Below are 14,576 nucleotides of genomic sequence, written 5' to 3' on the forward strand. Positions count from 1 at the left end.
CTGTGTGTTCTGTTCTGCCGACGATTTGGAGTTCTTTTCTTCATGGGATGAAAAGGGTGATGGGGAGTGGAGCTCAGGTGGAGAGAGAGATATACAATTGCCAAAGGGTGGAGAATTCGGGTAAATGTTGGTTTATTTTCCTTGCCAAGTCCTAGTAACATAAAGGAGGTACACATTGCAGTGTTAACTGGCTGTGACCTGCGGGCATGCAAACGAAAGCACTCATTTGCACTGTGCAGAATTAATTTGGGGCTTTTGCAAAGTTTAGAAAAACTATAACTCAAAAGAACTTTATGTTGAGTGGCAGGTTTGGCTCCAGACAAGAAACTTTTCCTTCGCCATTTGTCACTGAATTTTGTGTTGACTTGAAAATGGGATTAATTGCTGGAAAAAAATATTACAATGCCTAACCCTATTATTAAGGAGTCCTCGGTGGCACAGTGGGTTTAAGCGCTGAGCTGCTGAGCTTGTTGACCGAAAGGTCACAGGTTGGACCACAGGTTGGACCTAACTTCTGCCAACCTAGCAGTTCGAAAACATGCAAATGTGAGTAGATCAATAGGTACCACTCCGGCGGGAAGGTAAGGGTGCTCCTTGCAGTCATGCTGGCCACATGACCTTGGAGGTGTCTATGGACAATGCCGGCTCTCTGGCTTAGAAATGGAGATGAGCACCAACTCCCAGAGTCAGACATGTCTGGACTTAATGTCAGGGGACAACCCTTATTATTATTATTATTATTAAAATATTGCACACTTCTGTGTGCTCCCACAGAAGTTGGGGAAGCACGAAGCCATCTTGTTCCCTTCTGCTTCAGGATAAGCCTTGTCTTAAAGGGCGCTAGAAATCTGAGTAAGTGTTTAAAATTAGTCGCTTTGAGTGTTGCTTTGTTAGAGGCACTAGAAATTTGAGTAAGTGTTTAAAATTAGCTGCTTGAGTGTTGCTTTGTTTGAGAGGCGGGGCGAGGCTACATTCTTTTAGCCAGCACTGCAGGCCAGCAATTAGTGGCCCATTATTCTGCTTCCTGTTTACCATATATGAGCCAGGTCATTAGCAACCTATCTGCTAATTCCACCCTCCACTTTACCAGTTTAACTGGCATCAGTGGTTATGGATTGGGACTCAAGTCATAAGCTTCCTTTCTCTTCTTAACCAATTCAGCTACAAAAAACAAAGTTTCTGGATTAGAGCAACTACTTTCAAAGTAAGGACCATACAATTACATAGTGCTATCTTCAAGGGCAGCCCCAATACGGCACATGGTAGTAGTCCAGCATTGGGATGACTAGACTAGTTGTTGCAGTTTTTACCTTCAGACTTAAAAAGACAAGGGATTCAAAGGGGGATGAGACTTGTAACTGGGTCAAATAATAAGTCATAGGGAGGGCATTTGCAGAAGTGCTGTGTGTCTGCAGGTGTCCTGGCCATAGCCTCCAGACGGTCACGGGTTCAACGCCAGTTTAAGAAAAGGCTCTTGTGTAATAATAGGGTTGCAGGAGAAGAAAAAAAAACACATTGCCAGTCCTGGAAAGCAGACGGCGGACAAACGGATAGACCGGCACAAAAATGCAAGTCGCCTTCCTTGAATTGGATTGACTTAATGAACCATCTCACAGTCAGTTTTGGGCGGCTAACCACCTTTAATGGAGCTTTAGCCCTGCGGATTAAGGCGTAATCCCTTTTGTGTCATCAGGCGGAAGGTGAGGCGGGCAGGCCCCCCGTGGAGAGGCTCACCCCTCGTCCGGCCTCTCCAAGAGGTTCACGGCTTCTGGATCAGAGAACGGCCCTTCGTCTCCAACCTTTGCCTCTATCTATATTAGGAAAAAAATCTTTGGGGAGATTGAGGGGCTTCACGTTGGAGATCCCACCCAGGAACCTGGTTAGAGATGTTGGGCTGGGTTGGAAATATCAGCTCCGCATCTCAATCAAGAGGTGAAAGTGGGATATAAGTAAGTATAATCAGGTAAAATGTCTGCCTTTCTGTCTTTGTCCAAGTGGGAGAACCGACAATTCAATTCAACCACAATTCAAGAGAGATATTGACAAGCTGGAATGTGTCCAGAGGAGAGCGACTAAAATGATCAAGGGTCTGGAGAACAAGCCCTATGAGGAGCAGCTTAAGGAGCTGGGCATGTTTAGCCTGAAGAAGAGAAGGCTAAGAGGAGATATGATAGCCATGTATAAATATTTGAGAGGAAGCCACAGGGAGGAGGGAGCAAGCTTGTTTTCTGCTTCCTTGGAGACTAGGACACAATGGAACAATGGCTTCAAACTACAAGAGAGGAGATTCCATCTGAACATGAGGAAGAACTTCCTGACTGTGAGAGCCGTTCAGCAGTGGAACTCTCTGCCCCGGAGTGTGGTGGAGGCTCCTTCTTTGGAAGCTTTTAAACAGAGGCTGGATGGCCATCTGTCAGGAGTGATTTGAATGCAATATTCCTGCTTCTTGGCAGAAAGGGGTTGGACTGGATGGCCCAGGAGGTCTCTTCCAATTCTATGATTCTATGACAACAAACAAGAACTTTGGCCAAAGGGACCACCAAGCCCAGCCATGCTTTCCGACCAACCGACTCACAAAATAGATAAAGTTTATTCCAAATTTGAGTATTCTGTAGGACTTCAGATTTATACAAAGATCAAAGCTCACATCAGCAATATATGATATCAGTCTTAGACAGCAGTGGCTCCCAAAGTGACCCATTTAAGGTGGAATCAGGGATGTGTTATTGCCCCAACTTTATTTTCCACCTTCATCGCTATGATACTTCATCTTATTGATGGGAAGCTTCCCAGCGGAGTGGAAATCATCTATCGGACAGATTGCAATCTTTTTAACCTCAGCAAACTGAAAGCCAAACCCAATGTTACAACAACATCTGTTATAGAACCCCAATATGCTGATGACAATGTCGTCTGTGCACATTGAGAAGACGATTTACAAGCCACTCCAAACACCTTCGCAGAAGCATACGAGAAGCTCGGCCTGTCATTGAACATCAAGAAAACCAAAGTGCTCTTCCAGCAGACACCAGCCAATTGTCTACAGACGTCACATGCAACTCCTAGAATGATTCCATCAGTGCTGCCTCCAGAAAATCCTTGAAATCTCTTGGGAAGACAAGCAGACAAATGTCAGTGTGCTGGAAGAAGTCACCGGCCAGTCCCTCTCCAATGCCAGAGATACAGCTTAATGGTGTAACATTAGAAAGTGTTGACCATTTCCACTCCCTTGTCAACCACCTCTCCACAGAAGTCAACATTGACACTGAAAATCAACACATCCTGCGTTCTGTGAGTGCAGCATTTTTCCGAATGAAGCAGAGAGTGTTTGAGGACCGGGACATCCATAGGGATACCAAGATGCTTGTCTATAAAGCTATTGTCCTCCCAATCCTGCTATACACCTGCGAAACGTGGACTGTCTACAGACGTCACATGCAACTTCTGGAATGATTCCATCAGCGCTGTCTCCGGAAAATCCTGCAAATCTCTTGGGAAGACAAGCGGACAAATGTCAGCATGCTGGAAGAAGCAAAGACCACCAGCACTGAAGCGATGGTCCTCTGCCATCAACTCTGCTAGACTGGCCACATTATCCGGATGCTCGACCACCGTCTCCCAAAGCAGTTGCTCTCCTCTGAACTCAATAATGGAAAACAGAATGTTGGTAGCCAGGAAAAGAGATTGAAAGATGGGCTCAAAGCCAACCTTAAAAACTCTGGCATAGACACTGAGAACTGGGAAGCCCTGGCCCTTGAGCGCTCCAGCTGGAGGTCAGCTGTGACCAGCAGTGCTGCAAAATTTGAAGATACACGAATGGAAGGCGAAAGAGAGAAACGTGCCAAGAGGAGGTGCTTCAAGCCAACCCTGACCAGGACTGCCTTCCACCTGGAAACCATTGCCCAATGTTTCTTGGGAGTAGATGATCTTCCAGTTGGTCTCAAAGTAACTAGAAGATCCCGTTGCAAGCTCACATTTCAGATTAATATGGCCATGGCTTTGGGTGAAGACACATAAATCATTATTGCATGCCTACATCTCTCCTCAGTCATTGGAAAGATTCCTACTTTAGGAAATAGCCGTACACTGCTGGAGCACTGAGCTGATATTATTAAGTCAACCTAGTTTATTTGTATAGCGTCATCCATGCAAAGGGCGCTTTCCAAGTCAAATAACCCAAACACTGTGGGTCCTGCCAAAGGCGTGCAATCTGAAATAGATGTGTACACACACAGAGGGAAGGGGAGGATATTAAAATATAAAATTACTCAATGCGATAGTACAATATTTTCATGAGATGCAATAGAGGGTGCATCTACATTAGGCATGGGCCAACTTGGGCCCTCAAGGTGTTTTGGACTTCAAGTCCCACCATTCCTAACAGCCTCAGGCCCTTTCCTTTTCCCCCTCAGCCGCAAGCGGCTGAGGGGGAAAAGGAAAGGGCCTGAGGCTGTTAGGAATGGTGGGACTTGAAGTCCAAAACACCTCGAGGGCCAATGTCCTGGCGGTGGGTCCGTACATGACTGTGGAGCCCTATTCTTGACCTCCATGTTCTCCTGCAGTGAGGACATTGGTTTCCAGACGGAAGGCAGTCCTGGTCAGGGTTGGCTTGATGCGCCTTCCTCTTGGCACATTTATTTCTTTCACCCTCCATTTGTGCCTCTTCAAATTCTACAGCACTGCTGGTCACAGCTGACCTCCATCTAGAGTGCTCAAGGGCCAGGGCTTCCCAGTTCTTGGTGTTTATGCCAGAGTTTTTAAGGTTGGCTTTGAGCCCATCTTTGAATCTCTTTTCCTTCCCATCAACATTCTGTTTTCCGTTCTTGAGTTCGGAGTAGAGCAACTGCTTTGGGAGACAGTGGTCGGGCATCCAGACAACATGACTGGTTCAGCAGAGTTGATGTCGGAGGAGCATCGCTTCAATGTTGGTGGTCTTTGCTTCTTCCAGCACACTGATATTTGTCCACCTGTCTTCCCAAGAGATTTTGAGGATTTTTCGGAGGCAGCATTGATGGAATCGTTCCAGGAGTTGCATGTGACATCTGTAGACAGTCCACGTTTCGCAGGCATATAGTAGGGTTGGGAGGACAATAGCTTTATAAACAAGCACCTTGGTTTCCCTACGGATGTCCCAGTCCTCAAACACTCTCTGCTTTATTCGGAAAAAAGTTGCACTTGCAGAGCTCGGGTGGTGTTGTATTTCAGTGTCAGTATTTCAGAGGAGCAGGGCCTTCTCAGTGGTGGCCCCTCACCTGTGGAACTCACTCCCCGGGGAGATTAGATCAGCGACCTCCCTTCTGACGTTCAGGAAAAAACTGAAGACCTGGATATGGGACCAAGCTTTTGGACATGCTGGCAGCTAAAGGAAGATCTGACGACAAACAACCTCTGAGGATGCCTGCCATAGATGCAGGCAAAATATCAGGAGAGAATGCTTCTGAAACATGGCCAGGCAGACCAAAAAACTTACATTAGAAAATGTTGACCCTTTCTGCTACTTTGGCAGTCACCTCTCCACAAAAGGCAGACCAAAAAACTTACAGCAACCCAAAGAAAAAAATGAAATCCAAACTATTTCTGGACCCAAGCATTCTAGATAAGGGATACTCTGTATACATTGTGTTTCTTTATAAGCCACCTTTTTCCAGCTCAAGTTAAAGGTAAAGGTTTGCCCCTGACATTAAGTCCAGTCATGTCCGACTCTGGGGGTGGTGCTCATCTCCATTTCTAAGCTGAGGAGCCGGTGTTGTCCGTAGACGTCTCCAAGGTCATGTTGAAAGGGTCTTTGAGTGAAATTTGCATAGGAAGTTGTGTTGTGGTGGGGCCAAAGGTTGTGGTTGGGCGCGGAGTCTGCAGGTGCAAGAATGTGTTTCCATTGAAGGGTCAGGGGAGCAGGGCTGGAGGGAGAGTACTTTCCATGACCTATTGCTTGAGTGCGGAGGTCAGCAGAAACAGAGGAGGGGCGCAGCAGTCACTTGAAGGGTAGCATCTGCGTATGCTGCCAGGCTGTCCGTCTTCTTCATGAAGAAACTAAAATAAACCTTGTTTTTTGATCTTTTTTTGGGACTGTCTCCTTCCTTACGTGCTCCCGTGATGTGGACCTAAGAAGACCCAATTTAGGGTCTCTAACAATGTGGCTGGCATGACTGCATGGAGTGCCATTACTTCCCCACTGGAGCAGTACCTATTGATCTACTCACATTTGCATGTTTTTGAACTGCTAGGTTGACAGAAGCTGGGGGTGACAGCGGGAGCTCTTGCCACTCCTCAGATTCGAACCACCGACCTTTTGGTCAATGAGTTCAGCAGTTCTGTGGTTTAACCTACTACACCACCGTGACTAGCAAATATGAAGCCAGATATAGATAAATCACATTACTGTAAATAAACACAAAAATCCCAAACATCTGAAGACTTTTCGATAAGGGCTGCTCAGGCTGAATATTCCTAGGAAGGTCTAGGTCAGGGAATATTGGTGTTTTTAAAAATATGTCCATTGATCCCTGGTGTTCTTATCTCTCTTTCCAGAGGGTGTACTACCTCTCCTTGGAGTTCTATATGGGCCGGACTTTGCAGAACACGATGATCAATATGGGCCTGCAAAACGCCTGTGATGAGGCAATTTATCAGGTAAGGAGGTTTGGGGAACATCAATGCTTTGGCTTTTAATGTGAAAGGTCATCCATAGGTTTTTAAATTTTTGCGTGTTGTTGTTTATATGTGAGCTATATTAATTGTATTGTTTTATTTGCTTATTGCTTTGTTGCTTTTACTGATGTGTTGTTGGGCTTGGCCTCGTGTAAGCTGCCCTGAGTCCCCTTGGGGAGACTTACTTACTTACTTACTTACTTAGGCGATCCCTCGTTGGACGAGTAAGATGGTCTTCCATTATGCGTTTCCTTGTGGGTTTGTAGGTGGCTGTGGAGCCCTATTCTTGAACTGCATCTTCTCCCACAGTGAGGGCATTGGTTTCCAGGTGGAAGGCGGTTCCGTTTCACTCTTTCGCCCTCCACTCGTGCCTCCTTGAATTCTGCAGCACTGCTGGTCACAGCTGACCTCCAGCTAGAGCGCTCAAGGGCCAGGGCTTCCCATTTCTCAGTGTCTATGCCAGAGTTTTTAAGGTTGGCTTTGAGCCCATCTTTAAATCTCTTTTCCTGTCCACCAACATTCCGTTTTCTGTTCTTAAGTTCAGAGTAGAGCAACTGCTTTGGGAGACGGTGGTTGGGCATCCGGACAACATGGCCGTTCCAGCAGAGTTGATGGCAGAGGACCATCGCTTCAGTGCTGGTGGTCTTTGCTTCTTCCAGCACGCTGACGTTTGTCCGCTTGTCTTCCCAGGAGATTTGCAGGATTTTCCGGAGGCAGCGCTGATGGAATCGTTCCAGGAGTTGCATGTGACGTCTGTAGACAGTCCACGTTTCGCGGGCATATAGCAGGGTTGGGAGGGGAATGGCTTTGTAGACAAGCACCTTGAGATGGTGGCGGGGTATAATAATAATAATAATAATAATAATAATAATAATAATAATAACTATTATTATTATTATTATCTAGCCCTTACTTACTTACTTAGGCGATCCGTCATAGCTCAAGGATGATGGCCTTCCAAGTGTAGTGTCTTGGCGGTGGGTCTGTAGGTGACTGTGGAGCCCTATTCTTGATCCGCATGTTCTCCCGCAGTGAGGACATGGGTTTCCAGGTGGAAGGCGGTCCCAGTCGGGGTTGGCTTGATGTACCTTCCTCTTGGCACGTTTCTCCCTTTCACCCTCCATTCATGCCTCTTCGAATTCTGCAGCACTGCTGGTCACAGCTGACCTCCAGCTGGAGCGCTCAAGGGCCAGGGCTTCCCAGTTCTCGGCGTCTATGCCACAGTTTTTAAGGTTGGCTTGGACCCCATCTTTAAATCTCTTTTCCTGTCCACCAACATTCCATTTTCCATTCTTGAGTTGGCTTTCAGTCTGCTGAAGTTAAATAGCTAAGCTAGGTCTTTGAATTCTACCCGCCATGACATAATTTGTTGTTGTTGTTCATTCGTTTCCAACTCTTCATGACCTCATGGACCAGCCCACGCCAGAGCTCCATGTTGACCGTCACCACCCCCAGCTCCCTCAAGGTCAGTCCAGTCACTTCAAGGATCCCATCCATCCACCTTGCCCTTGGTCGGCCCCTCTTCCTTTTACCTTCCATTTTCCCAAGCATAATTGTCTTCTCTAGGCTTGGCTGTCTCCTCATGATGTGGCATTCAAAGTACTTCAACTTTGTCTCTAGTATCCTTCCCTCCAGTGAGCAGTCGGGCTTTCTTTCCTGGAGGATGGACTGGTTGGATCTTCTCGCAGTCCAAGGCATTCTCAGAACTTTCCTCCAACAACACAGCTCAAAAGCATCTCTCTTCCTTCGCTCAGCCGTCCCTAAGGTCCAGCTCTCACATCCGTAGGTGACTACAGGGAAGACCATGGCTTGGACTAGGCAATGGATCTTCGTTGCCAGTCTGATGTCTCTACTCTTCACTATTTTATCGAGATTGGACATTGTTCCCCTCCCAAGAAGGAAGCGTCTCCTGATTTCCTGGTTTCAGTCTGCGTCAGTAATAATCTTTGCACCTAGAAATACAAAGTCTGTCACGGCCTCCACGTTTTCTCCCTCTATTTCCCAGTTGTCAATCATTCTTGTTGCCATAATCTTGGTTTTTTTATGTTTAGCTGCAACCCAGCTTTTGCGCTTTCTTCTTTCACCTTGATTAGAAGGCTCCTCAGCTCCTCCTCGCTTTCGGCCATCAAAGTGGTGTCATCTGCATATCTAAGGTTGTTAATGTTTCTTCCAGCAGTTTTCACCCCAGCCTTGCATTCTTCAAGCCCTGCACATCTGATGGTGTGCATAGTGTCCTAACTTCCTGTATTTGCGCATGGTTTGGTAGGTACACAGAGGCAGATAGGAAGGGTCATCACTTCTGCCCATAGAATCATGGGTTGCCCTCTTTCTCTCCTCTTTGGAAGAACTTTATAAGTCTCACAGCCTTAAGGAAGCTCAGAGCATTCTTGGGGATCCATCTCACCCAGCATATTCTTTATTTTTGAATTATTATCATCTGGCAGACGGTACAGGGTGACAAAGGAAAGGACAAACATGCTGAGAGAGAGTGTTTATAGAATCATAGAATCCTAGAGTTGGAAGAGACCTCCTGGGCCATCTAGTCCAACCCCATTCTGCCATGAAGCAGGAATATTGCATTCAAATCACCCCTGACAGATGGCCATCCAGTCTCTGCTTAAAAGCCTCCAAAGAAGGAGCCTCCACCACACTCCGGGGCAGAGAGTTCCACTGCTGAACGGCTCTCACAGTCAGGAAGTTCTTCCTCGTGTTCAGATGGAATCTCCTTTCTTGTAGTTTGAAGCCATTGTTCCACGTCCTAGTCTCCAGGGAAGCAGAAAACAAGCTTGCTCCCTCCTCCCTAGGACTTCCTCTCACATACTTATACATGTGTATCATGTCTCCTCTCAGCCTTCTCTTCTTCAGGCTAAACATGCCCAGCTCCTTAAGCCGCTCCTCATAGGGCTTGTTCTCCAGACCCTTGATCATTTGAGTCGCCCTCCTCTGGACACATTCCAGCTTGTCAATATCTCTCTTGAATTGTGGTGCCCAGAATTGGACACAGTATTCCAGGTGTGGTCTAACCAAAGGAGAATAGAGGTGTAGCATTACTTCCCTAATCACCTCTCACACCAAACTACTGCCAGGCCATCAAATGCTAATCAAGGTGGTCAGTTGAAACATTCACTCCTAGCTCCAGCAGGCAAGAGTACTTTGTCCCACCCTGGTCATTCCACAGATATATAAACCCTTTTTCCTAGTTCCATCAGACCTCACTACCTCTGAGGATGCTTGTCATAGATGCATGCGAAACGTCAGGTGATAATGCCTCTAGACCATGGCCATATAGCTCAAAAAAACCTACAATAACCCATTTTCATACTTTTCTTGGAGGGCTCAACCCTTAAACTCCACTTGGATGAATCACACTTTCTCAGCCTCAGAGGACAGCTATAGCAAAGCTCCTCCAAGCAAACAATGTCACAGAAACCGTGTAATAAGGGTCACCATAATTCAGAAACAAACTAAAGATACACAGCAACAAATGGAGTGCCGATGCTCCTTGGTTGCAAAACGACGCTTCCTCCGTTCACCAGAATGGCCAAACAGGATGTTGTGGTTCAGCGCATTTCTCTTGCAATAAGACCTTCCCAAAAATGTGAAAGAAAAAGAGTGAAAGAAAAAGAAGGGAGGGATGCATCGGAGGTCACCTTCAGGTCTGGAAACTATTCCCATGTTGGCATAATAATGGGAAGTATGTTTTGCAAATTTGGTGCAGTGTGGATGGCACGCCATTGTCGACGTGAGCAACTCCACACTCTGCTGGAAAAGCCCCAATTCTGTAAATCCCTTGCCAGGTCCAGCTTGTCATAACCAGTTCAGACAGTATGCATTCCTTCCTCTACGAATGACCCTTTCTGTTTCCCCACTTAGGAATACTGGGATGCACCTGCACTGTGCAATTCATGCAGTTTGATGACCCTTTAATTGCCTTTGCTCAATGCTGTGGAATCCTGGGAGTTGTAGTTTGGTGAGAAACCAGCCCATTTTGGCAGAGAAGGCTACACATTTTGCAAAACTACAGCTTCCATAGTGGGATCAGATGGCATGATTTCTATAGTATAGATGCATCCTTGAAAGTAGCCAATAATAATGAGAGAAGAGCAGGGATATAAATAAATAAAATAATAGTATTATTAATAATAACAACATGTATAGTAGTAATAATACTAGCAGCAATAATAATTATAGCAGTAACAACAACATGCAGTGATAGAATCATAGAATCATAGAGTTGGAAGAGACCTCATGGGCCATCCAGTCCAACCCCATTCTGCCAAGAAGCAGGAATATTGCATTCAAATCACCCCTGACAGATGGCCATCCAGCCTCTCTTTAAAAGCCTCAGAAGAAGGAGCCCCCACCACACTCCGAGGCAGAAAATCATAGAATCCTAGAATTGGAAGAGACCTCATGGGCCATCCAGTCCAACCCCATTCTGCCAAGAAGCAGAAATATTGCATTCAAAGCATCCCTGACAGATGGCCATCTAGCCTCTGTTTAAAAGCCTGCAAAGAAGGAGCCTCCACCACACTCTGGGGCAGAGAGTTCCACTGCTGAACGGCTCTCACAGTCAGGAAGTTCTTCCTCATGTTCAGATGGAATCTCCTCTCTTGTAGTTTGCAGCCATTGTTCCGCGTCCTAGTCTCCAGGGAAGCAGAAAACAAGCTTGCTCCCTCCTCCCTGTGGCTTCCTCTCACATATTTATACATGGCCCTCATCATGTCTCCTCTCAGCCTTCTCTTCTTCAGGCTAAACTTGCCCAGCTCCTTAAGCCGCTCCTCATAGGGCTTGTTCTCCAGACCCTTAATCATTTGAGTCGCCCTCCTCTGGACACATTCCAGCTTGTCAATATCTCTCTTGAATTGTGGTGCCCAGAATTGGACACAATATTCCAGGTGAGGTCTAACCAAGGCGGAATAGAGCATGGGGAGCATGACTTCCCTAGATCTGGACACCATGCTCCTCTTGATGCAGGCAAAAATCCCATTGGCTTTTTTTGCTGCCACATCACATTCCTGGCTCATGTTTAACTTGTTGTCCACGAGGACTCCAAGATCTTTTTCACACGTCCTGCACTCGAGCCAGGCATCGTCCCCCATTCTGTATCTTTGCATTTCGTTTTTCCTGCCAAAGTGGAGTATCTTGCATTTGTCCCTGTTGAACTTCATTGTGTTAGTTTTGGCCCATCATCTCTCTAATCTGTCAAGATCGTTTTGAGTCCTGCTCCTGTCCTCTGGAGTCTTGGCTCTCCCTCCCAATTGGGTGTCGTCTGCAAACTTGATGATCCTGCCTTCTAACCCTTCATCCACGTCATTAATAAAGTCTACAGATGCATGCAGGTCTACTGAATTTTTCTGCATTTTTTATTTCCAAATTGCCATGAGATTTCCTATCTATTAGCAATGCTTGCATAGGCTAGTCCTACTCAAACTATGCAACTCCTCCCAAGACAAATTATGCTTCTTGGAGATTTGTCCAAGCTTGTGTGCTCTTAAATCTACAACATTTTCAAGTCTGGACAGCTAAAATATTACCGTTTGGCTTCCTATTTTCATGCTTTCCAACGGTCTCGTTTTGACAGCTAAAGTCCCAATTGATCTTCTACCATCCCACTTACACTTGCATCTACACTCTAGAATGAATGCAGTTTGACGCTATTTCAAGTTCGGTGGTTCAGCTCTATGGAATAATAGGAGCTGTAGTTTTACAAGGTCTTGACCCTACTCTGCCAGAAAGTTCTCATGCCTCTGTAGGCTACAACTCCCAAGTCTGTCTTAGCAGTTAAAGTGGTGCCAAACTGCGTTAATCCTATAGTGTAGATGCACCCTTAATCTTTAAAAACACACAAACGTTTTCTTTCCTTTTAATGAAAAGTCCAAATTGACAAGCTGGAATGTGTCCAGAGAAAGAGGGCGACTAAAATGATGATGATGATGATGATGATGATGATGATAATAATAATACTTTATTTATACCCCACCACCATCTCCCAAGGGGACTCGGCACAGCTTACATAAGGCCAAGCCCAACAATACAACAAAGTAAATATGCAGCATAAAAATACAACACTATAATATAATGCAAATAAAAATATAAAATGCAAAATAATACAAAAACAATAGAAGTAAACACACAAAGTGATATAACATCACAAAAATTAAAAACACAGCAGTTGAACACAGTGGGCAGGGCTGATTGCAAACATTAAAATATAAAACACTGGTGAGAAATTAATATAATGTATATGGAAGGAGGATCTGATGGGACGAAAGAAAACAATGGGGTTAATTGCACTAAGGGATAGTATAAAGGGATCAGGGGTCTGGAGAACAAGCCCTATGAGGAGCAGCTTAAAGAACTGGGCAAGTTTAGCCTGCAAAAGAGAAGGCTGAGAGGAGACATGATAGCCATGTATAAATATATGAGAGAAGTCACAGGGAGGAGGGAGCAAGCTTGTTTTCTGCTTCCCTTCGAGACAAGGACGCAATGAAGCAATGACTTCAAACTACAGGAAAGGAGATTCCATCTGAACATTAGGAAGAACTTTCTGACTGAGAGCTGTTCAGCAGTGGAACTCTCTGCCCCGGAGTGTGGTGGAGGCTCCTTCTTTGGAGGCTTTTAAACAGAGGCTGGATGGCCATCTGTCAGGGGTGCTTTGAATGTGATCTTCCTGCTTCTTGCAGAATGGGGTTGGACTGGATGGCCCGTGAGGTCCCTTCCAACTCTACGATTCTATGATTCTAGGATAAGTCAGGCATGGACATACTTGGACCCTCCAGGTGTTTTGGATTTCAACTCCCACCATTCCTAACAGCCTCAGGTCCCTTCTTTTTCCCTTTCCCTTTCCTTTTCCATTTAAGTAGCTGGGGGGGGGGGGGGGAGGTTCTGAGACTGTTAGGAATTGTGGGAGTTGGAGTCCAAAACACCTGGACGGCTAAAGTTGGCCCTTATTTAGGCGATCCCTCGTAGTCCGAGGATGATGGTCCTCCAAGGTCGGTGTTCTGGTGGTGGGTCCGTAGGTGACTATGGAGCCCTATTCTTGACCTGCATCTTCTCCCGCAGTGAGGGCTTCGGTTTCCAGGTGGAAGGCAATCTCGGTCGGGGTTGGCTTGATGCGCCTTCCTCTTGGCACGTTTCTCTCTTTCGCCCTCCATTCATGCCTCTTCAAATTCACCAGCACTCCTGGTCACAGCTGACTTCCAGCTGGAGCGCTCAAGGGCCAGGGCTTCCCAGTTCTCAGTGTCTATGCCACAGTTTTTAAGAGTGGCCCATGCCTGGGATGAATTAATACATTTCTATAGAGTTCCAGAACGGCGATGATCCAACAGTCTTGTTTTTCCATTTTTGCACATAGAGTGCAGCTAGAATCATACGGCATAATAACCAAAGAATCAAATTTTGTGTTTGTTCACTAGCTGTCCCCTGCCACACATTGCTGTGGCCAAGTCTGGTGATCTGGAAAATAATGTAATGAGAAAGTGCTGGTTTTTAATATATGTAATTCCTTTATGCTTGTAGGTAAAGCAGTATTTCTTGCTGTTTCTTTGTCAGTGTTGATGTGGAGATTGTTTGGTTTGCCTACTCGGAAACATGTAACATATAATTGTCCTTCTTTAGGAGTTCCTTTCAAATCTAGGATATTATATCTCTCTGTGTGTGAATCATATATATATCTATCTATATCTATGGCTGGATGGCTCTTTGTCAGGAGGGCTTTGATTACGTTTTCTTGCCCTGGTGAAGGGAGTTGGACTGGATGGCCTTAAGTATTTTCTGTTGCTCATAGGGGTTCTGTGTGGGAAGTGTGCCCCAAATCTGTCATTTGTGGGGATCAAAATGCTCTTTGATTGTAGGTGAACTATAAAACCCAGTAACTACAACTCCCAAATGTCAAGGTCTATTTCCCCCCAAACTCAATCTGTGTT

General features: G+C 45.8%; 1 protein-coding gene across 2 annotated transcripts in view; it reads left to right on the plus strand.

Annotated features, from left to right (window-relative positions):
* The window catches only part of PYGL (glycogen phosphorylase L), an 89,360-nt gene that overhangs the window by 10,798 nt on the left and 63,986 nt on the right, over positions 1–14,576 (plus strand). For both annotated transcript variants that reach the window (XM_060753120.2, XM_067463122.1), the window contains one exon: positions 6,529–6,630. In XM_060753120.2, the coding sequence (XP_060609103.1) occupies positions 6,529–6,630 (102 nt within the window). The remainder of the gene's footprint in view (positions 1–6,528; positions 6,631–14,576) is intronic.

The sequence above is a fragment of the Anolis sagrei genome, chromosome 1 (assembly GCF_037176765.1).
Source record: "Anolis sagrei isolate rAnoSag1 chromosome 1, rAnoSag1.mat, whole genome shotgun sequence".
Classification (NCBI taxonomy): domain Eukaryota; kingdom Metazoa; phylum Chordata; class Lepidosauria; order Squamata; family Dactyloidae; genus Anolis; species Anolis sagrei.